Below are 20,352 nucleotides of genomic sequence, written 5' to 3' on the forward strand. Positions count from 1 at the left end.
GGCCTAAATCCAGAACAAAAATGAGAAAGCAAGAGCAGGAGAGCCAGAGAAATTAATTACCCTACTGTGAAATGACAGTTCTCCTCTTCTGTCAGAAATACTCACCAGTATGTGTATGGTGAATGTCAAAGAAATGTGTAGAGGTCAGTCAAAGTAGACGGGATTAGTATGGGGGAAGAGGCTAGAAACACGAGGGCTATAGATGCAGCTGACGTTGCCCTGGCTGACCAAGAAGGTGTTTTCTCTGTTTATATCTTTGTACAACCTATAAATAATGAAAAAGGTTGCTAAAATGTGCACTATTACGCAAACCTTAGTAGTGCGTTTCGGATGCATTTAAATGAATAAATACATACTGAATGAGAGCATACGTGCGGCAGATGTAACTCAATTGCATACATAAATGCATACAAACAAAATATGTGAATGATAAAATAAATTAATATTAATAGCAATACAAAAAAACAATTCAAGGATAGACGAACTGGCAGGCAAACGACTACTGACGCTTGCTTGTCTGTACCATATGCAGAGAAATGCAGAATAAACGTTTTGCAAATGCCAATATCAAGCAAAGTGCAAATAAATTATTTGATTATGTCCTTATTGCGCCTTCCAGTTTTGTGAAAGATTCACCTTTGACTAACTACCAATTAGTTACATGTGGAAGTTGATCTGCATTTTCAGCCTTTCGTTTGATATGCAGTCTGACCTGATTTCAAGACTGAATTATTTATTCATTCAACTGTTCAGGTTTCCTTTTTCTGAACCTGTATGAGATTCCAGTCCATCATTTGAGAAGTTAGACTGTTCTAAGTGAGGCATACAACTGGACCCAGGAGTATGTTTGAAATGTTTGCAATGAAAAGAGGCCAGGCAGTCTGTTGAGGTTTAGCCCTTGTTGCACACTGCTGGCTCTTCAGTAGGCTCGGCTGTAATTAGGCTTCAACACTGTGCACAGCAGCCTTTACCTGCAGGATAACTGCCCACATCTGTCCAGAGCCAAATAAGCAGATAAATCCTATGTATTAGCAGGACATTAAAACAATTAAAAATGGACACTGAATCAGAAATGCTTGACAGTGAATAAAATTAGCTCAGAGGGATGTTTTATGGGGGAGCTTAATGGGCTCGATTTAATCATTATTATTTATTATTATTATTTTTTAACCAATTAAGACTTTGTACTCCTTTCAAGGACATTAAAAGGTTTACAACTGTTACATAATTGATCATGGGGTTTTACTTGTACAGCCTCATTATTTATTTGAATATCGACACCATTTTACGTTTGCAACACATGTCCCGGCAGCATTCTGCTATTAAATTTAACTTTAAACCAATAAAGCCTATGGTATGAAATATGTGCACATAATGCATGACAACATTTAAATTGCTCCCTTATGTGTATTATGTGATGCAACCATTCATGATTCTAATTGAATGTATTTGCCAGATATTTCCGCTTCAATCTGGGACCAAAACCTTTTATCAGCTACACAGAAACCTTGTTTATACCTGACGTTTGCCGATAATATTGAAGCATGAGCAATATGTGACTGCAGGATGTAATTCCCCATCTTGGTGAATTGAAACTATTCAGCGTAAGATGGGAAAAAATACAGTAGCTGCAGATGTTGATGAATCGCAGCATATATTAAAAAGGTTCATGCATTTTCCAGATATCTAAGTTTAGATTTAATGAGATTCTGGGAAGCAAAGAATTATGACTTTCTATAATAATTTGCTGTAATATGCATATGCGTTAGAGGCTTTATTAGCCAGTAAGTATATTCTCCTCAATTTTATATAATTAAGAAGAAGTTTGTTATTTAACGCAGAGAATTAGTGTTGTTTCTTTTTTTTATATATACAGTGAGGGAAAAAAGTATTTGATTCCCTGCTGATTTTGTACGTTTGCCCACTGACAAAGAAATGATCAGTCTATAATTTTAATGGTAGGTGTATTTTAACAGTGAGAGACAGAATAACAACAAAAAATCCAGAAAAACGCATTTCACAAAAGTTATAAATTGATTTGCATGTTAATGAGGGAAATAAGTATTTGACCCCTTCGACTTAGTACTTGGTGGCAAAACCCTTGTTGGCAATCACAGAGGTCAGACGTTTCTTGTAGTTGGCCACCAGGTTTGCACACATCTCAGGAGGGATTTTGTCCCACTCCTCTTTGCAGATCCTCTCCAAGTCATTAAGGTTTCAAGGCTGACGTTTGGCAACCCGAACCTTCAGCTCCCTCCACAGATTTTCTATGGGATTAAAGTCTGGAGACTGGTTAGGCCACTCCAGGACCTTAATGTGCTTCTTCTTGAGCCACTCCTTTGTTGCCTTGGCTGTGTGTTTTGGGTCATTGTCATGCTGGAATACCCATCCACGACCCATTTTCAATGCCCTGGCTGAGGGAAGGAGGTTCTCACCCAAGATTTGACGGTACATGGCCCCGTCCATCATCCCTTTAATGTGGTGCAGTTGTCCTGTCCCCTTAGCAGAAAAACACCCCCAAAGCATAATGTTTCCACCTCCATGTTTGGATGGTGTTCTTGGGGTCATTCCTCCTCCTCCAAACACGGCGAGTTGAGTTGATGCCAAAGAGCTCGATTTTGGTCTCATCTGACCACAACACTTTCACCCAGTTCTCCTCTCAATCATTCAGATGTTCATTGGCAAACTTCAGACGGGCCTGTACATGTGCTTTCTTGAGCAGGGGGACCTTGCGGGCACTACAGGATTTCAGTCCTTCACGGCGTAGTGTGTTACCAATTGTTTTCTTGGTGACTATGGTCCCAGCTGCCTTGAGATCATTAACAAGATCCTCCCGTGTAGTTCTGGGCTGATTCCTCACCGTTCTCATGATCATTGAAACTCCACGAGGTGAGATCTTGCATGGAGCCCCAGACCGAGGGAGACTGACAGTTATTTTGTGTTTCTTCCATTTGCGAATAATCAGACCAACTGTATCACCTTCTCACCAAGCTGCTTGGCGATGGTCTTGTAGCCCATTCCAGCCTTGTGTAGGTCTACAATCTTGTCCCTGACATCCTTGGACAGCTCTTTGGTCTTGGCCATGGTGGAGAGTTTGGAATCTGATTGATTGATTGCTTCTGTGGATAGGTGTCTTTTATACAGGTAACGAGCTGAGATTAGGAGCACCCCCTTTAAGAGAGTGCTCCTAATCTCAGCTCGTTACCTATATAAAAGACACCTGGGAGCCAGAAATCTTGCTGATTGATAGGGGATCAAATACTTATTTCCCTCATTAACATGCAAATCAATTTATAACTTTTGTGAAATGCGTTTTTCTGGATTTTTTGTTGTTATTCTGTCTCTCACTGTTAAAATACACCTACCATTAAAATTATAGACTGATCATTTCTTTGTCAGTGGGCAAACGTACAAAATCAGCAGGGGATCAAATACTTTTTTCCCTCACTGTATGTATATTGGAAGATAATTGAATGCGCAATATTTCTGTGTGGTTCATAAAGTCATTCATATCTTAGAAGCTCTACAAATGCTCTGCTTACAGTGCTGCTTTCTGTTTCCTCAGATATTGATGAGTGTGCCAACCAGATGCACTATTGTCATTCGAACACCGTGTGTGTTAACCTCCCTGGGGGTCACAGATGCGACTGCCTTCCAGGATATATCAGAGTTGATGACTTCTCTTGTACAGGTAGGAAAAAACATATGACGAATGCTTTATTAGTAAGACTGCTGCACATTGATAAATACAGATGTCCCCAGTAACACAAGTGACAAAGTCAGCAGAGATTGACTACATTTGTGCCCAGGGTGCAAAAACCATCTTCAATATCAAGAGGTAATGGATCTAAATAGCAGCTCAAATATACCAGTGTCATTGGAAACATTAACACATTAAGACAAATACATAAATGCATAATGTTTTTGATTCATTATTCAGTAGTGAGTATGATTAATATTTACATTTTCATTACCTACTGAGATTTGAAAGATACACTTTATATTACATTGTTGTTAATAAATGATTAGTAAATAGTTTATAAAACAGTTAGGAACCAGTAATAATTACATTTATAAATTATCAATAACCCATTATGATTTAACATTTATAAACAAAATAGTGTTTTGGGAGCCGCTTTTATATATATATATATATATATATAATATGCATATACATAGACAGAGGAGAGGCTGACTGTGTGTGTGTGTTTATGTATGTGTATATGTGTACATAGACTGTTTATAAGGTGTATTATTTGCTTATTACACCCATACTCAGAGCATTATTATTATCAGAGTCGTCAGGTTGTGAGGCTGTCTGTCAGTTACACAAGCTCTGGCTTCTGTATGTCACCTACTGGATGTGTTGGTGCGCCTGCAGACACCTGTGAACTGTGATGCCCAGCAAGGTGCTTTAGCACCTGAGAAGCTTTTCTGCGGCACACAACAAGTCATGCTCCCCAGTGACTAAATCTGTAGGTCCTGGAAATTAGTTCAGAATACCCTGTCAGTGTGTTTAGTTAATTCTGCCTAGTATATGTGTTACAACTTGGGAGTTACAGGTACAAAAATGCATAAGGAAGCTTTAATTTCCCCTCCTTATAATCCCCTCTCTTTGTATGCTCTGTGCCTCTCTCTGCCTGCTTTCTCTCTCTCTCTCTCTCTCTCTCTCTCTCTCTCTCTCTCTCTCTCTCTCTTTCTCACTCTACCTCTCAACGTCTCCCACCCCTCTCTCTCTTTCTATCTATTTCTATATAGTAAGCAACAGATAGATAAATGGAAAACTACTACCTACTGTAATTTAAAACAGACATTAGGAAAATACAATGTGTAGGAGTAGTGACAGGTAGTGATGTCGAATACTGCATTGCACATGTTTGAGAGCTGCATCTTCACAGAGACGGGATTTTTCAGCAGAACTCCAGCGAATTGACCACAAATCACAGAACCACCCTACTGTACACTGAATTTTTTATAGAAGAAGAAAATATTAAAATCAGAGCTCTGTGATACTAAGGAATCCTGTGCTGTTCCTTTTTCCTGAACACATAAATTACTGTCATAAATCAAGTCCGAGCTCCTTAATTTCCACTATTTGTTTTTTGTGGTGTTTTTGTGTGGTATTCCAGCTGCGAGTAAATGGTCGCCTTGGGCTTTGTTAATTATTGAATATAGTTTAGTGCCTAAAGGTCTAATTCATCAAGCATTTACATCCACATTTCCATTACTTCTTGGGAAATAAACTGAGTGAAGTTGCAAAACTTTTAAGAATACAAGTACTAAACCATATATGCATTGCTTTGATAACTGAACTTTTATGGGTTTGTTTTTGACTCGAGGAGAGAGAGAATGAGGCAAATGATGAAATCTGTAAGGCTCTTGCTGAACAGAGCCCATAAACAGCAAGGATGCTTCAAAACGATATACAACCGAACTGGCAAGCTGATTAGAGTGATTCATATTGATAATTTGTGGTTTGTAAAGGCGTGTGGATCCACTTGGTATGACAGTATTGTCTCTCTTTATAGTGTTGCTTCATAAAAGTGTCAGCCAGATCTAGCCCCCCCTCCATTGAAATTTAATATCAGAAATCCCTTGGGGAGAATCATTTGGCTTATCAGCATGCCTTTCTCTATAGTGCAAACACTTGTGTTCAGGAAAAGCCTGTTTTTTAGTATTTTATAATGTAAGGTGCCACCTACTTTGTTTTGTATACTTAACGTCTCAAGTTTATTTTGGTATATTTTTGCACCTTGATCTTAGACTTCAACTTTTGAAGCAGTCATGAGACAGTACAGGGGCTGTGGCAGGAAGGTGCCAAGTTGGTTTTGATCTGTTTCTGCCCTGAGCAACACAGTGTGGCAGGAATTCATACACTCGCGGATATACGGTGTAGTTATAATTTTATTGTTTTTCACACACATAAATCCCCCATAAAACCCTGTAGTCCTTAACTGAATCTGGAGCCAACAGATGGGTGTGTATTTAGATTCTGAGCCCCAATTAGAATTATGTTTTATACTCGGCACATTGATTAGAGTTAATTAATGATGACATTGCTGGACAGACAGTGACATTTTTCAATCTGAGGTAGGGTGGGATGATTTAAGGTGTGCTTAAGGGCTGGGTATGAACAATAGAATGTTTTCAACATTTTAAGAAGCTACATGCTTTACAGAAAAGCTTATAATTAACTGAGTCTGCATAAGAAAGATGATTAATACACATTTTCACTATTGCACTTTTGGTATAAAAACAATAGTTTGCCTCAGAGAAAATATCCTGTCTGAAGGAGTACAGCTGGCATTAAGTGGTAAACTGCAAATGACATGACCTAGTCCTGGAGGAGGTACTATTTACAAGAGATGGGGTATTTGCAATTCTGAGCTAGTGTTAACCTTTCCAACTGCCAAAATTTCAAAGATGAAAATAAATTAAGGAAATCAGACAATAGTAATAACTAATCAAATACTATGGTTTATTGTTTAGTTTATTTAATGGGATGATTAAACTATTCTGACCAAAAATATAAACACAACATGTAAAGTGTTGGTCCCATGTTTCATGAGTCGAAATGAAAGATCCCAGACATTTTCCATACACACAGAAAGCTGATTCTTCTCAAATGTTGTGCACAGATATGTTGTCATTCCTGTTAGTGAGCATTTCTCCTTTGCCAACATAATCCATCCACCTGACAGGTGTGGCATATCAAGAAGATGATTAAATAGCGTGATCATTGTGCTGGGGACAATAAACGGCCACTCTAAAATGTGCAGTTTTGTCACACAACACTATGCCAAAGATGTCTCAAGTTTTGAGGGCGCGTGTGATTGGCTGCTGACTACAGGAATGTCCACCAGAGCTGCTGCCAGAGAATTGATTGTTAATTTCTCTACCATAAGCTGCCTCCATGATTTCCTTATATGAACTGTAACTTGGTAACATCTTTGAAATTGTTTCATGTTGCGTTTATATTTATGTTCAGTCTATTTGTTTACTGCTCTTGTGGAGAAAAATATAGATGCATACCTTTAATTAGCTGAAACTTGGCAATCGTTGAGAGTGGGTGTCCCTGGAAAATTAATCCACTCAAGTGTTTTGCTAGTGTTTGGGCTTTACCATAAGATGCATTTTGGTCATATTAAAAGAGTTAATCCCATTGAGTCAGATTAGAAAATGAATCTCTTTGCATTTCTCCTTTTTGAAGTATTTTTGGCAACACTTTCCCTCTCCGATATGCTGGTTAAAATGGAATAGTTATTAGTAAATGTGTGCCTACACTTGTCCCATCTCGTTGCACTTTGTCGAGATCTAATTGACTTTGTGACATTATCTTATACACTTGTGGTTACAAAACAAAAAAATACATTTTTTGTATTTAAATGATCACAGAACGATCTTCATGAAGAAAATTGCTGTTTTGAACAACAAACAATTCTATGATACTGTGTTGTTTTCCAGGGTCTCAAAGTTATATTTTGTCATATATACAGTGTTTTTATTTATATATGAAACCTGGCACTGTGCAGCAGTTAGCCTTGCTTTTTTATTTCAGGTTGTTTGCCAAACCTTATCCTTCTGCTGTAGTTGCAACCCCTTCTCCCTGATTTGAAAAATGTGCCCTGCCGTAAGACATTTGTGCATACATTCACAATCATTATAGCACTAATCTTGGCATGATATCGGTCTTTTCCTGTTCACCACATTATGTTTATTTATTCATTTTATAATGATTGTGTCTGACAGTGAAATAATGCAAAACGTCTTCTTCAGGATTTCCACCTTCAAAAGAGTTAAATGTTAGCAAAATGCATTTCCAGTAAAGTACCCTGCCTTGGCATTTTTTTAATGTAATGAATGGATGCTCTGAGATTAATGGTGTTTACACTGAACAGCAACTCTTACACTTGAGTCGGAAAGCACCTGTGGTCATTACCTCCACACTCATTTGCTGTTGTTGGTGCACTCTTGCTGTATCCCGTAGTGTGTTTTATTGGTCTTTGACTATCATGTAGTTGTATTTCCTATTGTGGAAATACAAACTTGATCATGATATATATTAGCTATTATGTATAATACCTTTTTTTCCTTTGCTGGGCCTAGAAAAGAAAAACTGACACAGGAAATGTCTTGCAAACTGTTTTTGGGGGTACAGTAATTGCTGTTACACTTAATTTCCCTGACCTGTGAGATGCAGACACATTTCTGAAGCCTCCCGGTGAAACTCGCTTAGAAATGAGTCCAGTGAGATAGTCTGGGAAGCATCCATATCTGAAAGTGGTTTCACTTAACATTTGCTGATCACAAATTGGGCATCCTAGCTGGTGAAAATAGATTTAGACCATGGTTAAGAAAATCAATGCCCCCAAAGTTACGGATTAGACATTTCAGGGGAAATAGCTTGTTCCTCGTGGTTATTTCTTGTGGGGAAACAGTTTCTCCTGGTAAACAATTGCCTTTTTTTCCCAATGAGATTGTGCTCTTGGTTGAGTTTTTATTTCTCATGGTTGGATGATGTGACAAGTAATTTCTTAGCATATAGGTTTCTACAGTGACAGTTGAATGGATCGATATCAAAAAAGATAATATAAAAAAGCCTTCTTGTTTGAGATGATTGACAATTGCTTCCCACAATGTGTGAAAGGAGCTGTTTTCCCTTTTGTTTTTTCTTTATTTTTATTTCTGTCAGTACTATACTTTAACCCGTTCAAAGCTAGAAGGTGTGAGAGGTGTATTTATTGTGGAAAATAAATATGTTTTATATAAAGAAGAAAGTAATACAATCAATATCTAAGTATCTACTTTGTCTGTGTCAGAACATTGGCAATACTTTTTGAAGTGTGTTAGCATGCAGTACTCCACATGAAAATAATTATCTATTAAGCTTGCTGAATGTGAAAGGTTATTCGAGAATGATAAATATTTTTTTTTAAAATTCCCCCGTAAGATAATTTTTAGGCAAAAATGTTACTGCTGTAAAATATGAATACATTTTAGTTCAAGGTTTTTTTATCTGCTTATAGAAACGTCATGTTTGAATGTCAGTCTCTCTTAATACTACTTAATCAAAGCACATCCGTATCGAAGGAATTCCTGATTCCAGAGGAATTTAAATCTGTCACGAGAGAGGTCCGATGTCAACAGATAACTCCAAACTTAAAAAGGAAAACAGATATCAATGTTAGGAGTCTCAATTTTAGATTATCTATAAATATGTGTGCTACTATATAAGCTGAAATCTTTACATGTGGTTCATTTTAATTTTTTCCATTGCTCAAGAACACCACACATTAATTGTACTGAAAAGAAACTATGTACGGTTTTAATGATATTAGAAGCTGACGCCTGCACAATCTGGAAGTCGGGATTTAGAAAAACATATTTATTCCTGGGCAGACGGGGTTAAGAAGGTTTTATTAAATTAAAGCACTTGCTTGCATTGTATTTTACTTGACATGTATTCCATTACACAAAGTCTTCCATAGGTAATTAGCTTCCAAAATGCTGAGTTTATATTTAGCTGTCCTTTAATGGTGCAATATATAATATGTCTCCTGCATGCACTTAAGTAGGTGGCTTGTTGCAGTGAGATTGATTTTAGGGGACCCGTCTCCATTCTGAGTTTATCTTAAAGGCGATGTAGATCGTAACAGTCGCCGTGATGCATTCTCCTTTCTTCTCATGCAGTGTCATGCAAACAGACAATGACATGCAACCACAGTATGTGTATAATTAAACCAGTCTCAGGGCCTCAGTCACTAAATGGAGGAAATGTTTTGCATGCCATAAGCCCCTGTTGCACCTGTTGTGTTTCCCTAACTTGTGTCATGCAAACTTGCACATGAAAAGGAAGGTAAACAGATAAAGTAGCGTGTTTGAGTTATTTCATATCAAATATTATTATTTTTTTTAATCAAAACTTTCCAAAATATCTGCTTTACCCTCATTCTGTAGATAAACAGTGCAGGCGAACACAGTTTAGTCATGTTGATAATGCTAATGTGAAAGGGCTTTTGAACTGCAGGATGGATTACCTTTGCAAACTCAGAATTTGCTCCAAAGAAAATAGATTTTCTATATCTTTCTGCTAAATGCCATGATGTGAACTCAATAAATCTGCATTTCCTTGGTCTCTCATTGCAGAGCGAAGTATAGTTCCCTTAACAGAGTTACAATGCGGCTACTGACTTCAGCTGCTATCGGATTCTGAGTACTGAATAAACATCTCTGAAAATACTCCTTTCTTTTACAATCTCTTTAAAGGCTTGTCAGTGACTATTAAATTTCATATTACAGTCTTTTACTGTTTGATGTTAGTGAGGGAGGCTGCCGTGGAGAAACAAAAAGAATTCCTTAGTAATCATAATGTTAGCGGGTTGGAGAAAGGGATTTGAAAATAAATTATCTTCAGAAAATAACCATGATAAATCGTTTATATATGTTTTCTTTTTTGTTCTCAACTTTTCTGCTTCTGTGTCTGAAAGTGCCTCAGTATAATGCTACCAGTATGCCTGCAGTTAACAGAAAAGGAATAGTTATTGATAATTCAGACACAGCAAGGAAATCGTCTTACCATTCTTTAGTACACAATAAGAAGAAGTAGGAGAAGTATGAACATCATTTTTATGAAAAATGTCTGGGACTCCTTCACTTCATTTTTTATTTCTGAAACAGATGTACAAGAGCAGCCCTTTCTCAATGTGCCAAGCTTGAAGCACAGCTCTAGGTTTGTGCCTGATCCTCAATGTAAGTTTATCAAAAGAACATTGCATACAGTTTCATGATTGCTCATGTATTAAGTGGTGCGTAAAACACAGAATAATAATAAGGCAAATTAAAAAACGAATCTGAAGTACAGTGTTTTTTACAGATATTAATCAACATACAATCCCAGATGGGTTTATTATAAGGCAGAGCTGACACAGAAGAAGTGGATTATGTAACAGCAGATCGAAAGACTAACTCTTGAAATCATCAGAATTATTTCCCGCACTCTGTTATATAACGTACTGCTCCTGCTGTTCACGTGTGGCTATTTATTCACAATGTTGTTCCACATTCGATTGACAAGCTTCACGATGACTCGCTCTGTCAAGCGCTGAATACCTCTGGTTGTTGAGGGTCAAAGGGTCCCCATTTCCTCTGGGGGCCTTTAATGTAAGTAATTATTTGCTTAATTGCACCAATTTTTATGACTCCTGAACTGCAGGTAATTTCAAGAGAATTACAAAAACTGCTGGACTTTGAGAATCCGAGTTTATGACCCCTGCAATAAGTTTCGAGGCCGATGCATTGGACTTTCTGATCCTTAGAGAGTAGAAATCAATTAAGTGTTGATGAAAATCATTTGCAAAGCACCAGTGACAACGAATACAATTTGGAATATGGGACAACACTACATGCTGTTCAAACATCAGGCTGAGTTATGTGGATACTTTGGTTCACCTGCTAACTGCAAACTGCATACGTGTGCTTGATAGTTGTTACTTAAATACTTAAATACAAATACTTAAACTGCCACTGAGTATACAGTCACTAGGTTTGTGACTTATTTATTTGCAGTTGGATCAAAATTAGTTATGTATCTTGTCTCTAGAGTGAAGACCTGGCACAGTTTTGCTCATCACACAACAGGCCTTATATTATCAATAAACTGAAAAGCTCCTCTGGTTTGATGTGGTTGATGCCTTTCATGATTTTGAAGACTTGAATCAAGTCCCCATGTAGTCTCCTCTGTTCCAGGGTGCTCTCCTCTGAACTGCCTCTAGAGCAGTCATCTTTCCCTAGAGGTTGGGGTCTGTCAAGTCAACATTACCTGGTTGGGGATTGACCATTGATCTGTTTTGGTGTTACTAGACTTTGAGCCTTACATCTTTGCATTCCCAATGTGTTTTTCTGTGCCTATCTTTGTCCTTATTTTACAACTTAATTACTACTGTGTTTGTAATTGGCTGGCTCTTTGCCTAAACCACTCATGAAATGCCTGTAAAAAGCCCTTTTTTCAGCCCCTTGGAATTGCTCTGATTGCAGTGAACATTGATGAGCAATTAAGAATGATATGGAAAGAGAAATCAATGGATTTAATGAGTGGCTTAACAGAAACGGCCTCGGTCGGTTGCTCATTTCTGAGGTGGCGTAGTGTCACCATGGTCTTGATTTCAAGATGCTTAAGGACCTACAGAACTAAACATAGCAGTTAATTTCAGATCTTTATCCTTGGATGTAAGTGGTCCTCTTTGATGCTACTCACTTTTCTTGACATAAGCATTATTTTATTATAACCCTTTTTAACCTTTAATCAGACAGCGTCTGTGTTGGGGATGTTCAGCATTCAGACACTGCCTTTTCCAAATATCTCCTCAGCATCCCTGTTACTGTTGCAGCCTGAAGATGTTTGATTTCACTGGGGTTTGGCTTCAGGACGTTATGCAACAGACACCGGTTCACATCAGTTGCAGTAATTAGATTGCATCCTGAATTTTAAACAAGAGCAAAATCTTTATAATTGGCCTAAGATTATGGTTTCAGCATAATGTGAAAAATTATACTTCGTCTAATTTGCTTTTTGACTATTTGTGTATCTTCAGCCTGATTTTTAGATATAAAACGATGAAGAGGATGCACAGCAATCCTCCAATTAGTGAACTGTACGGACACTATTGTCATATATGGGGGTTTGACAGTATGACTTCTTAGCGTACAGTGTTGTTAGTTGGCTAAGATGTGCTTTGTCAAAGGTTGGTGTATCTGTATGTGTAGGTGTGTGCGTGCGTGTGTGTGTATATATAATATCTTATATAGCTCATACTTTTTTATTCCATTAGCAGAGTTTTATCTCATGCGGAATTTACCTCAAATGATCCAACTAGGTCTAAAGCTCTGAATTTTTCTGAAAACTTAATCTTTTTCTAGCATTAGGGCTTGATTTATTCATTCCACTGAGATATTAAGGGATTATTAAAGTGTCTTCAAAGTAAAACGTAGATGCATTCTTAATATGGTTACAGACCATTCTTTTGTATACTTATACCGCTAAAATTGGGAAAATTCACAACACTGAAGAACAATGAAACTGTAAGCCAGTGTAAGTTTATTTGTTGGAGAAATTAGCATGTTTCATAAAATGCTGCTAAAAATTTTAGTATGACTTTCTTTTTGATATAACGCTCTGCATGGATCTGAAGATTAATTTATCATGTGTTATGTATATTCTACAAAAACATGAGAAAATGTTCTCGGTAGTATCCCAGTTCATTTATGTTTAAGTGTGTGTGCATGTGTGTGCGTCTGTGTGTATAACTGCTATATACAGCACCTTAATAGGAATCAGTGTAGTGAGTTTTATAGTATATTTTAATAAGAAATACATGGACAGAATTACACCAAGATCAACCAATTCCTTAATACCTCTTCTAAACCAAGTAAAATTGCCTCCTGTTTAGAGATGGAGAATTTGTATTTTGTACATACATTATGTCTATTAACCATGGTTGCATATATTTTTAGTTTTGGAAAAATTGTTAAAAATATATTTAATAAAGTGTAAAACTTGCTTGAGGGCTTAATAAAGGCAACGCATTAATTAAGTGGGAATTTCACAGCTTCTGCATATTGATGAAGAACGTCAGATAATTGGGTATGTTTTTTACTGAGAATAAAGCACCTCCAGACATGAAATATGTGCCTGACATGAACCCATTGATCACACTCAGGTCGGATTTGTTTTTTCACTTTCACTTAGAAGAGAATTATACCATATGGTAACAACTTTTGTACTTAATATTTTGTTGTTACCCTGGCAGAACCATTTTCCATACTAACAATAGTCAAACTGACACAATCGTACTATTAATAATACGATACGAATATTTAATTTAAAAATAAATAAATTCAGTGAAATGAAAATGTTAATTTGAAATGGGAATGTAACATATATAGGTGCATCTATTACACAAAAGGAATGGAATCGCTGAGTGATCTTATTCCTTGGTATAAATCTTGGAAAATAAGAGGCTGCACGAGACAAAGGGATATTTATAAAGTAGCACTGATACATGAAAGGATTAAAAACAAAAAGTAGCTTCACATCACTGAGCTGCTCAACAAATAAAGCAACAAATTAAGTTAGCAGCATTAGCACCACTCATAATTGGTTAACGATGTGATTTGTACATAAGGGGGTCCTGGTCTACCTGGATACACCTCAAAGAATGTCTGCCTTAAGTGGTATTTACAATAATTAAAAATATATTTATCTCTCAGATTGTGGTGTGAATTGTGTGCATGGCTGCCTACCATGCAATTTCTTTCTGTGCGGCTTCATTTACAATCACGTTTCCAAATGTGCACATTATTCTCAGCATCAGGTGTGCGCTTGTTCCTTGAGAATGGCGCTCATTGGCAGCTGCCAGTTGAGATGAACTGAATATGTGATATGTTGAATGTGAAGAAGAGAAACTGTGAACGTGTCTGCTGCATATGTACGCACCTGTAGATGTATACAAACTCGGTCCTTCTTTTTCTCTCCCGCCGCCAAATAATAAATACAATAAAACAAAGAACACGACGAGTGTGGAAGTGGGCAGCACTCCTGCGACGAGAATGCCATCTGCACCAACACCATCCGAGGACACGGCTGCACCTGCCGGCCCGGCTACGTGGGCAACGGGACGCTCTGCAGAGGTAGGCTTGCTCTTTGAAGGACCTTGTTTTGTAAACTTAACCACACAGCCAATTAAGACCTTCCCGTGCATGGGAATTGTGCAGAGTTACGATGGGCCGGTGGTGCATCAGACCCTCTGACTTATTTATCATCATCTGGCAGAGGTACGCAGGGAGATGATGAGAATTGATTTTAGTATTACTTCTACCCCTTGGATAGCAGCCATTGAAACCAGCCTGCTTGTTTTCTTCAAGTCACACATCAACTTTTATGACTTTCACCCTTGGATCGGATGACAGGTTGCACATATATATGTATAATATATATTTATATATATAATTGTTTTAATGAACTTGAATGAGATGTGATCGCTTTTCTCGAGGTAAGCAGAATCGTATTCATATTTAATGCAGCTCTCCGGTCCCACACTGGGAAAGGCGAAGCAGGGTTATCCAAGGAAATGTGTCATTGCAGCGGCTTGATTGAGGGGTCAGAAGCCGTGTTTCCTGACCTTTTTAATCCCTACTAACCCCCCTGCCCTCACTCAAATAACATCTAATGCCCTGATATACAGAGGTGTGTAATTTTAGTAGGTATTATTTGTTTTTCTGCTTTATTTTGCTCAGGTGTATCGTTTACAGAGTTCTGAGGCCACAATTAAAACATTTGACATGGGCTGGTTTTAATTAGGTGGCAAGTAACCTACTGATGAAATTTGATGCTGTTTATTATAAGGTCTCTTCTGTTGACACTACAATGCAGTATCACAGTTCAGAAAATTCAGGATTCTAATTTTTTGCCATATCTGTATGAAGTGCACATTGTTTTTTTTGTTTTTTTAAAGAACGGAAAATCCAAATTGAGATGCATTTCCCAAGCAAAGTTTTAATTCAGGATACAGATGATGGTAGGATGTAGGTTGTTAAGAGAGCATTCATTTGAGTAATTTATCTACATTTTGCATGAAAATGGAGTAAGATAATGAAATTAAGTTCAGTTTTTGTCTAGACTAGGGTTAGAGTCCCCAGGAAACTTTGGCTTTTGTTAAGGTTAGGGTTGTGTTTCTCCTGAGTGTTCTGGATCTGGTGTGGATTTGTATGGGCCTGGCTGCTGGTCCTAGTTGTTGTTGGCTAGGATTGGGATTCAGTCTGCTACAGCTTAATATGCAGCAAGTGGGAATCTACTGATTCAATACCATGGTGTCTCCTGTCGACACTGCAATGCAACATCACGGTTCAGAAAGCATATTCTGAATAGTATTTAGATGGAAGGCTAATTAATTGCCATATTTGACCCTGCGATGTGCATGTTAAGTGGTTGCTGTATGGGCTCGGGTCCCTCCTGTCGGCACTGCAGTGCAAATATCACAGTTCAGAATTAATATTCTCAGGATTATTTAAAAATGACGGATAATACAAAATTCTGATTATTATGTAGGTGTGAGGTGAATTCATTGTGAAGTCTGTTTGAAGTGAAATTTCAGTGTTCAAGGTAGGTAGATACGGGAACAGTGTCTTTGGTATGCAAACGAAACAGACCTTTATTTAGAAACCACTCTTCTATCGTTCTGACAAGAGCTAATGGCTGTTTTCTGAGTCGCAGCCTGAGGGGAAGGTAGGAAGGCTGTATCAATCACTTTCTCATTCAGCTGGGCTGTGACGGACAAAGGTCAGTACAGAGGGAAAATGGGGAACACGGGACAACAACACAAACCCTCCCTAAAACCCCCAACTAGTTACATAGGGTCACTCCACCAGTGCACCATTTGGTCCAGAGGAAGGATCGCTCCCAGCATGCATCAGTCTCCTTCATGCGAATATCGTCAGCAGCCCCCCGATGCTGTGCCCTTCTTGATGTAACAGACCCATCACGCACGCCCACTTGACTTATAATATTTTGCGGAGGAGTAATCTTTGTTCAAGTCTGTCAAGAACTTCTTTAATGTGAGTGAGAGAGAGGCGGATTCTGATTTATTTATTCCTCTCATCTGTAACTTTTAAAAATATTCTGTGGCACACCTGTTCATGCCTGAAGGCACAGCGATGTTCCACAGCCCACTGCTTGGAGTGCACTGGTCTAGAGGGTGCCTGACTCATACATCAACAATAACTTAATATATGCCTAGGGTAAGAGAATTAAGATTGCACTGGAGATCACAAAATATATTCTACCGAGCATTTGGTATTCAAAAAAATTCACCTGGAACGGTTCCACAGGTTTCTGGTGAACTGGCAACCATCACACAGTAAGATAAATAATCCCATCTCTGCTTTTTTAACTAGAGGAGAAAGGCAGTCTTCCATCTTCCAAGCTTCATCCATATTCTTCGATTTTAAAAACAGTCTTTTGGTTGCTTTCACTAAAGGGAGTTTAATTTTATTTAGGACAATGATAGCCCTTGCCATCTCAACTGATGCTGTCTGCCGGTGGATTACTGAAGCTGCACTTTAAATCGTGGTGACGATAGAGATACAAATTAAAATGTAGCAGGTGTATGGCAGGTCTTCCGAGAGATCAATGCAATTTGCAAAGTGCCTTCCAGACAATTTGTAAGCTGGATCGTGTCCAACCCTTGAAGCACAATAACACGTCTCGAGAAAAGTAATATGCAAACTTTCTTGCTACATCCACATTTTATGCTCTTAACATCGGTTCATTTGCATGTGGTAGAATTACGGGGGGGGAATCCTGTCATTGCTCAGAAGAAATCTAAATAATTTTCCTCACAAATATTTTCTGATTCAGAATTTTAAGATTAATCATGGTATTTGCATATGGAAAAAAGATGCTTAAACATCCCCCCACTGAAACTCCTTCTTAATATTTCCTATCACAATGAAGCTCATGATTTTATTAATAAAATCAGATATATATGTATTTTTTTACCAAAGTATTTAGTAATATTAGAAAAGTAAAATATGTGACTAGAAGGCTCAAGTAACTAAGTACTACAGATTAATATTTGTGGGAACATGAACTGAATTTATGGTATAACATTAACGATAAATGTACTTAATATGTACTAGTCTGGCCACCAAGTGAATGGATCTTTCTTTTATGTTTTCAGTTGTATCCAAAATCAATTTTTATTTTGCCCTTTTTCCTATTCCATACAACTCATTGACTGTTCTCTTTTGGCCTTCGTTTGATCCTAATCTAACCCATTACTTTTAGTGACAGCTGTTTTAAACCTCTGCCATTGCTTAAACCCATGTAAACCGCTTCACAGAAATTAACCCATTATTTCACACATGAGCCTGCAGTATTGTCTGCAGGACAGCTCAACCTCTAGGGCGATATGTTTGCCTTCCGTCTTTGGTCATCTTTCAATCTGCATTGTTAGTGAGTTGGGCTCATTTCTGAATATAATTGGACCTTTTCTGTCAATTCCAATTCAGTCGTTGAATTTGAATTGAATATTTATGTCAGGAATTGGAATTAGACATCTGATTTGGCCCCATTCTCTTTGGCGTGCGTGTGTGTATGTATTTCTGTTTGTCTTGTCTGTTTGTTTTACCTTTTTCTTGGATTACGGCTTTTTAAGTGGTAACCAAAATACTGGTACACAGTCAGGATGTAATGACACATGAAAAAAGGAGAATAACAGATTCAGGCACAACAACATGGCGCAGCACTTTGGCATATCTCCACTGTTAGACTTTAACCTAGGCCCTAGAGACATCATTAATATATAGACAGTAGCATAAAGGCCAGTGCATTGGTTCTTGAAGAAAGCTGTAACACGCCACCATATTTTGATGCATTTCTTTGCTTTTAAAAATAAATAGGATCATGAGATTTGGCTGGATATGTTTTCTGGGTTTTGTGGGTTTCAGCAGTTCTTGGATATATTTATATTGTTATACCCCTTGGAATAATGCAAAATGATGTGTTCAGCTGAAAAAAAAGGGGGCGATATATTTTTTATTACCTTGCAATACTCTAATGCGGTGAGATCAAGCCTAGGGATCTTGCAGGTTAAACAATAAAAGGCAGTCCATTGTACATAGCAGTTCTGCTCTGTCTGTTCAGAGGATGTTGGGAATGTACACCTCCTTATGAAGAAATTAATTAGACTAATAAAATCTTTGAGATGGACAGAGTGTTCTAGGATCCTGCAACTGCCCACAAAAATCATCAACAAATAGCAGAGATAGTATATGATTCTGTACAGCTGTGGAGGTGTTAAACAGTAAATAGAAATTCATATATTTTTGTTTATATGGCCTTCAAAACACATTTAGTGACATGCTATGGAGTATTATAAATGCTGCTTTTCAGATTCCTGACACTTACCAATGTGCTTTCTAAAACCATTTGTGAAAAAAAAAACACACACATACAAGTCACACGCCAGGACCAGTGGAAATTGCTGATACCAGCCATTCACCGAACAGATAGGAGAAGACTGGATACAAAAGGTAAACAACTGCAATCGCTGCTGAAAGTGGTTTGACAGTGAACGGTAATGTATGACTACCATGGAGAATAATACACAGTTATCTTCCACCCACTGCTTCCTTGTATACGTTTGCCTTACATGTCTTCTGGGATTTAAACAATCTGAGTCACTCGCTAAATAAGATAAATGTGGAAGGCCGTTGTATTGCCTCTAATAAGCTCACAGCTGCAGGAAAGTGTTTAAATCAGTCTGTAATCTGTCTATAGGAGGACCTGTTTTGGATCAATTAATGGTTATATTGTAGTAAACAATGACATTTGAACAATGATAATTGTTTTTAATCTGAAGAGAAATTGAAAACTTAAAAATCATATGTGCTTATGGTTCAGAATACACTTCTATTATTATTATCAGTAGTAGTAGTAGTAACAATAATACAAATAATACAAGTTTCATCATCATAATATTTTCTATAATATTCCATAATATTGGCTGTAGTTTTAGAAATTGAATTAGGTTTACTGCTGTTTTGTGGTCAGGGAGTTATTATTGTATGCTTTAATTAGGATACCACTTAATGCAGTTGGTGTTAGAATTACATCTGGATTATTTATCATTATTTATAAAATTAAGTACTATTAATGCATGTTAAGGTAAACTTTGGACTTAAATGAGGTTTTAGTGTACTTTTTGGAGTAGTATTAAGGCAAGGGCTAAGAAGAGTTTCTGCCTCGGGGAGAAAAGGGAGAATTGATGTTAACTCCTGCCCCAGGGGTAGATGTGGGCAGATGTGTGACTTCTGGGTAAATGTACCAGTGTCAGTGTAAGACTTTGCCTGCTGGGGAGTGAGTGAGTGTCACGACAAGACTCAGCCATTGAGATGTGTTGTCTAGTTAAGGCAGTTAATTATAGTGAATAAGGTTTCTGAAGTCTTTCACTGGTGACTTTCGGTCTGTAATTGTTTTATTCGTTTGGTGGCTAGGTTTCAGGACTTCATTAATATTTACTTCGCCTCTTCTTTGAAACCTCTAACGCGATTGAAATAAAACTTGGCAAACCTCATCAAAGTATAGTTTTGTTTTTCATTCGTTCGACTGAAGTTTCTGCGGAAATAATCACGCTCGTCCAGTAAATGTGAAACTGAAGAAAAGTTAGGATGCTGTTGCTGTGGCCTGATGTTTAAGCACTTTGAATTGTTGAAACCCGAACCAGTGCAATGTTTTGATCTGAGATGTCGAAACAGCAGTTAAGATCTGTCGATAATGTCATGCACTATGTGTCTGTA

At 37.6% G+C, this 20,352-nt stretch overlaps 1 protein-coding gene across 1 annotated transcript in view; it reads left to right on the top strand.

The window, feature by feature from the left end:
- Positions 1-20,352, top strand: part of LOC136747589 (protein kinase C-binding protein NELL1) — a 154,997-nt gene that overhangs the window by 92,022 nt on the left and 42,623 nt on the right. Inside the window, exons 13-14 of the mRNA XM_066700531.1 lie at positions 3,566-3,691; positions 14,563-14,685. Coding sequence (XP_066556628.1) covers positions 3,566-3,691; positions 14,563-14,685 — 249 coding nt within the window. The remainder of the gene's footprint in view (positions 1-3,565; positions 3,692-14,562; positions 14,686-20,352) is intronic.

This window comes from Amia ocellicauda, chromosome 4 (assembly GCF_036373705.1).
Source record: "Amia ocellicauda isolate fAmiCal2 chromosome 4, fAmiCal2.hap1, whole genome shotgun sequence".
Taxonomy (NCBI): domain Eukaryota; kingdom Metazoa; phylum Chordata; class Actinopteri; order Amiiformes; family Amiidae; genus Amia; species Amia ocellicauda.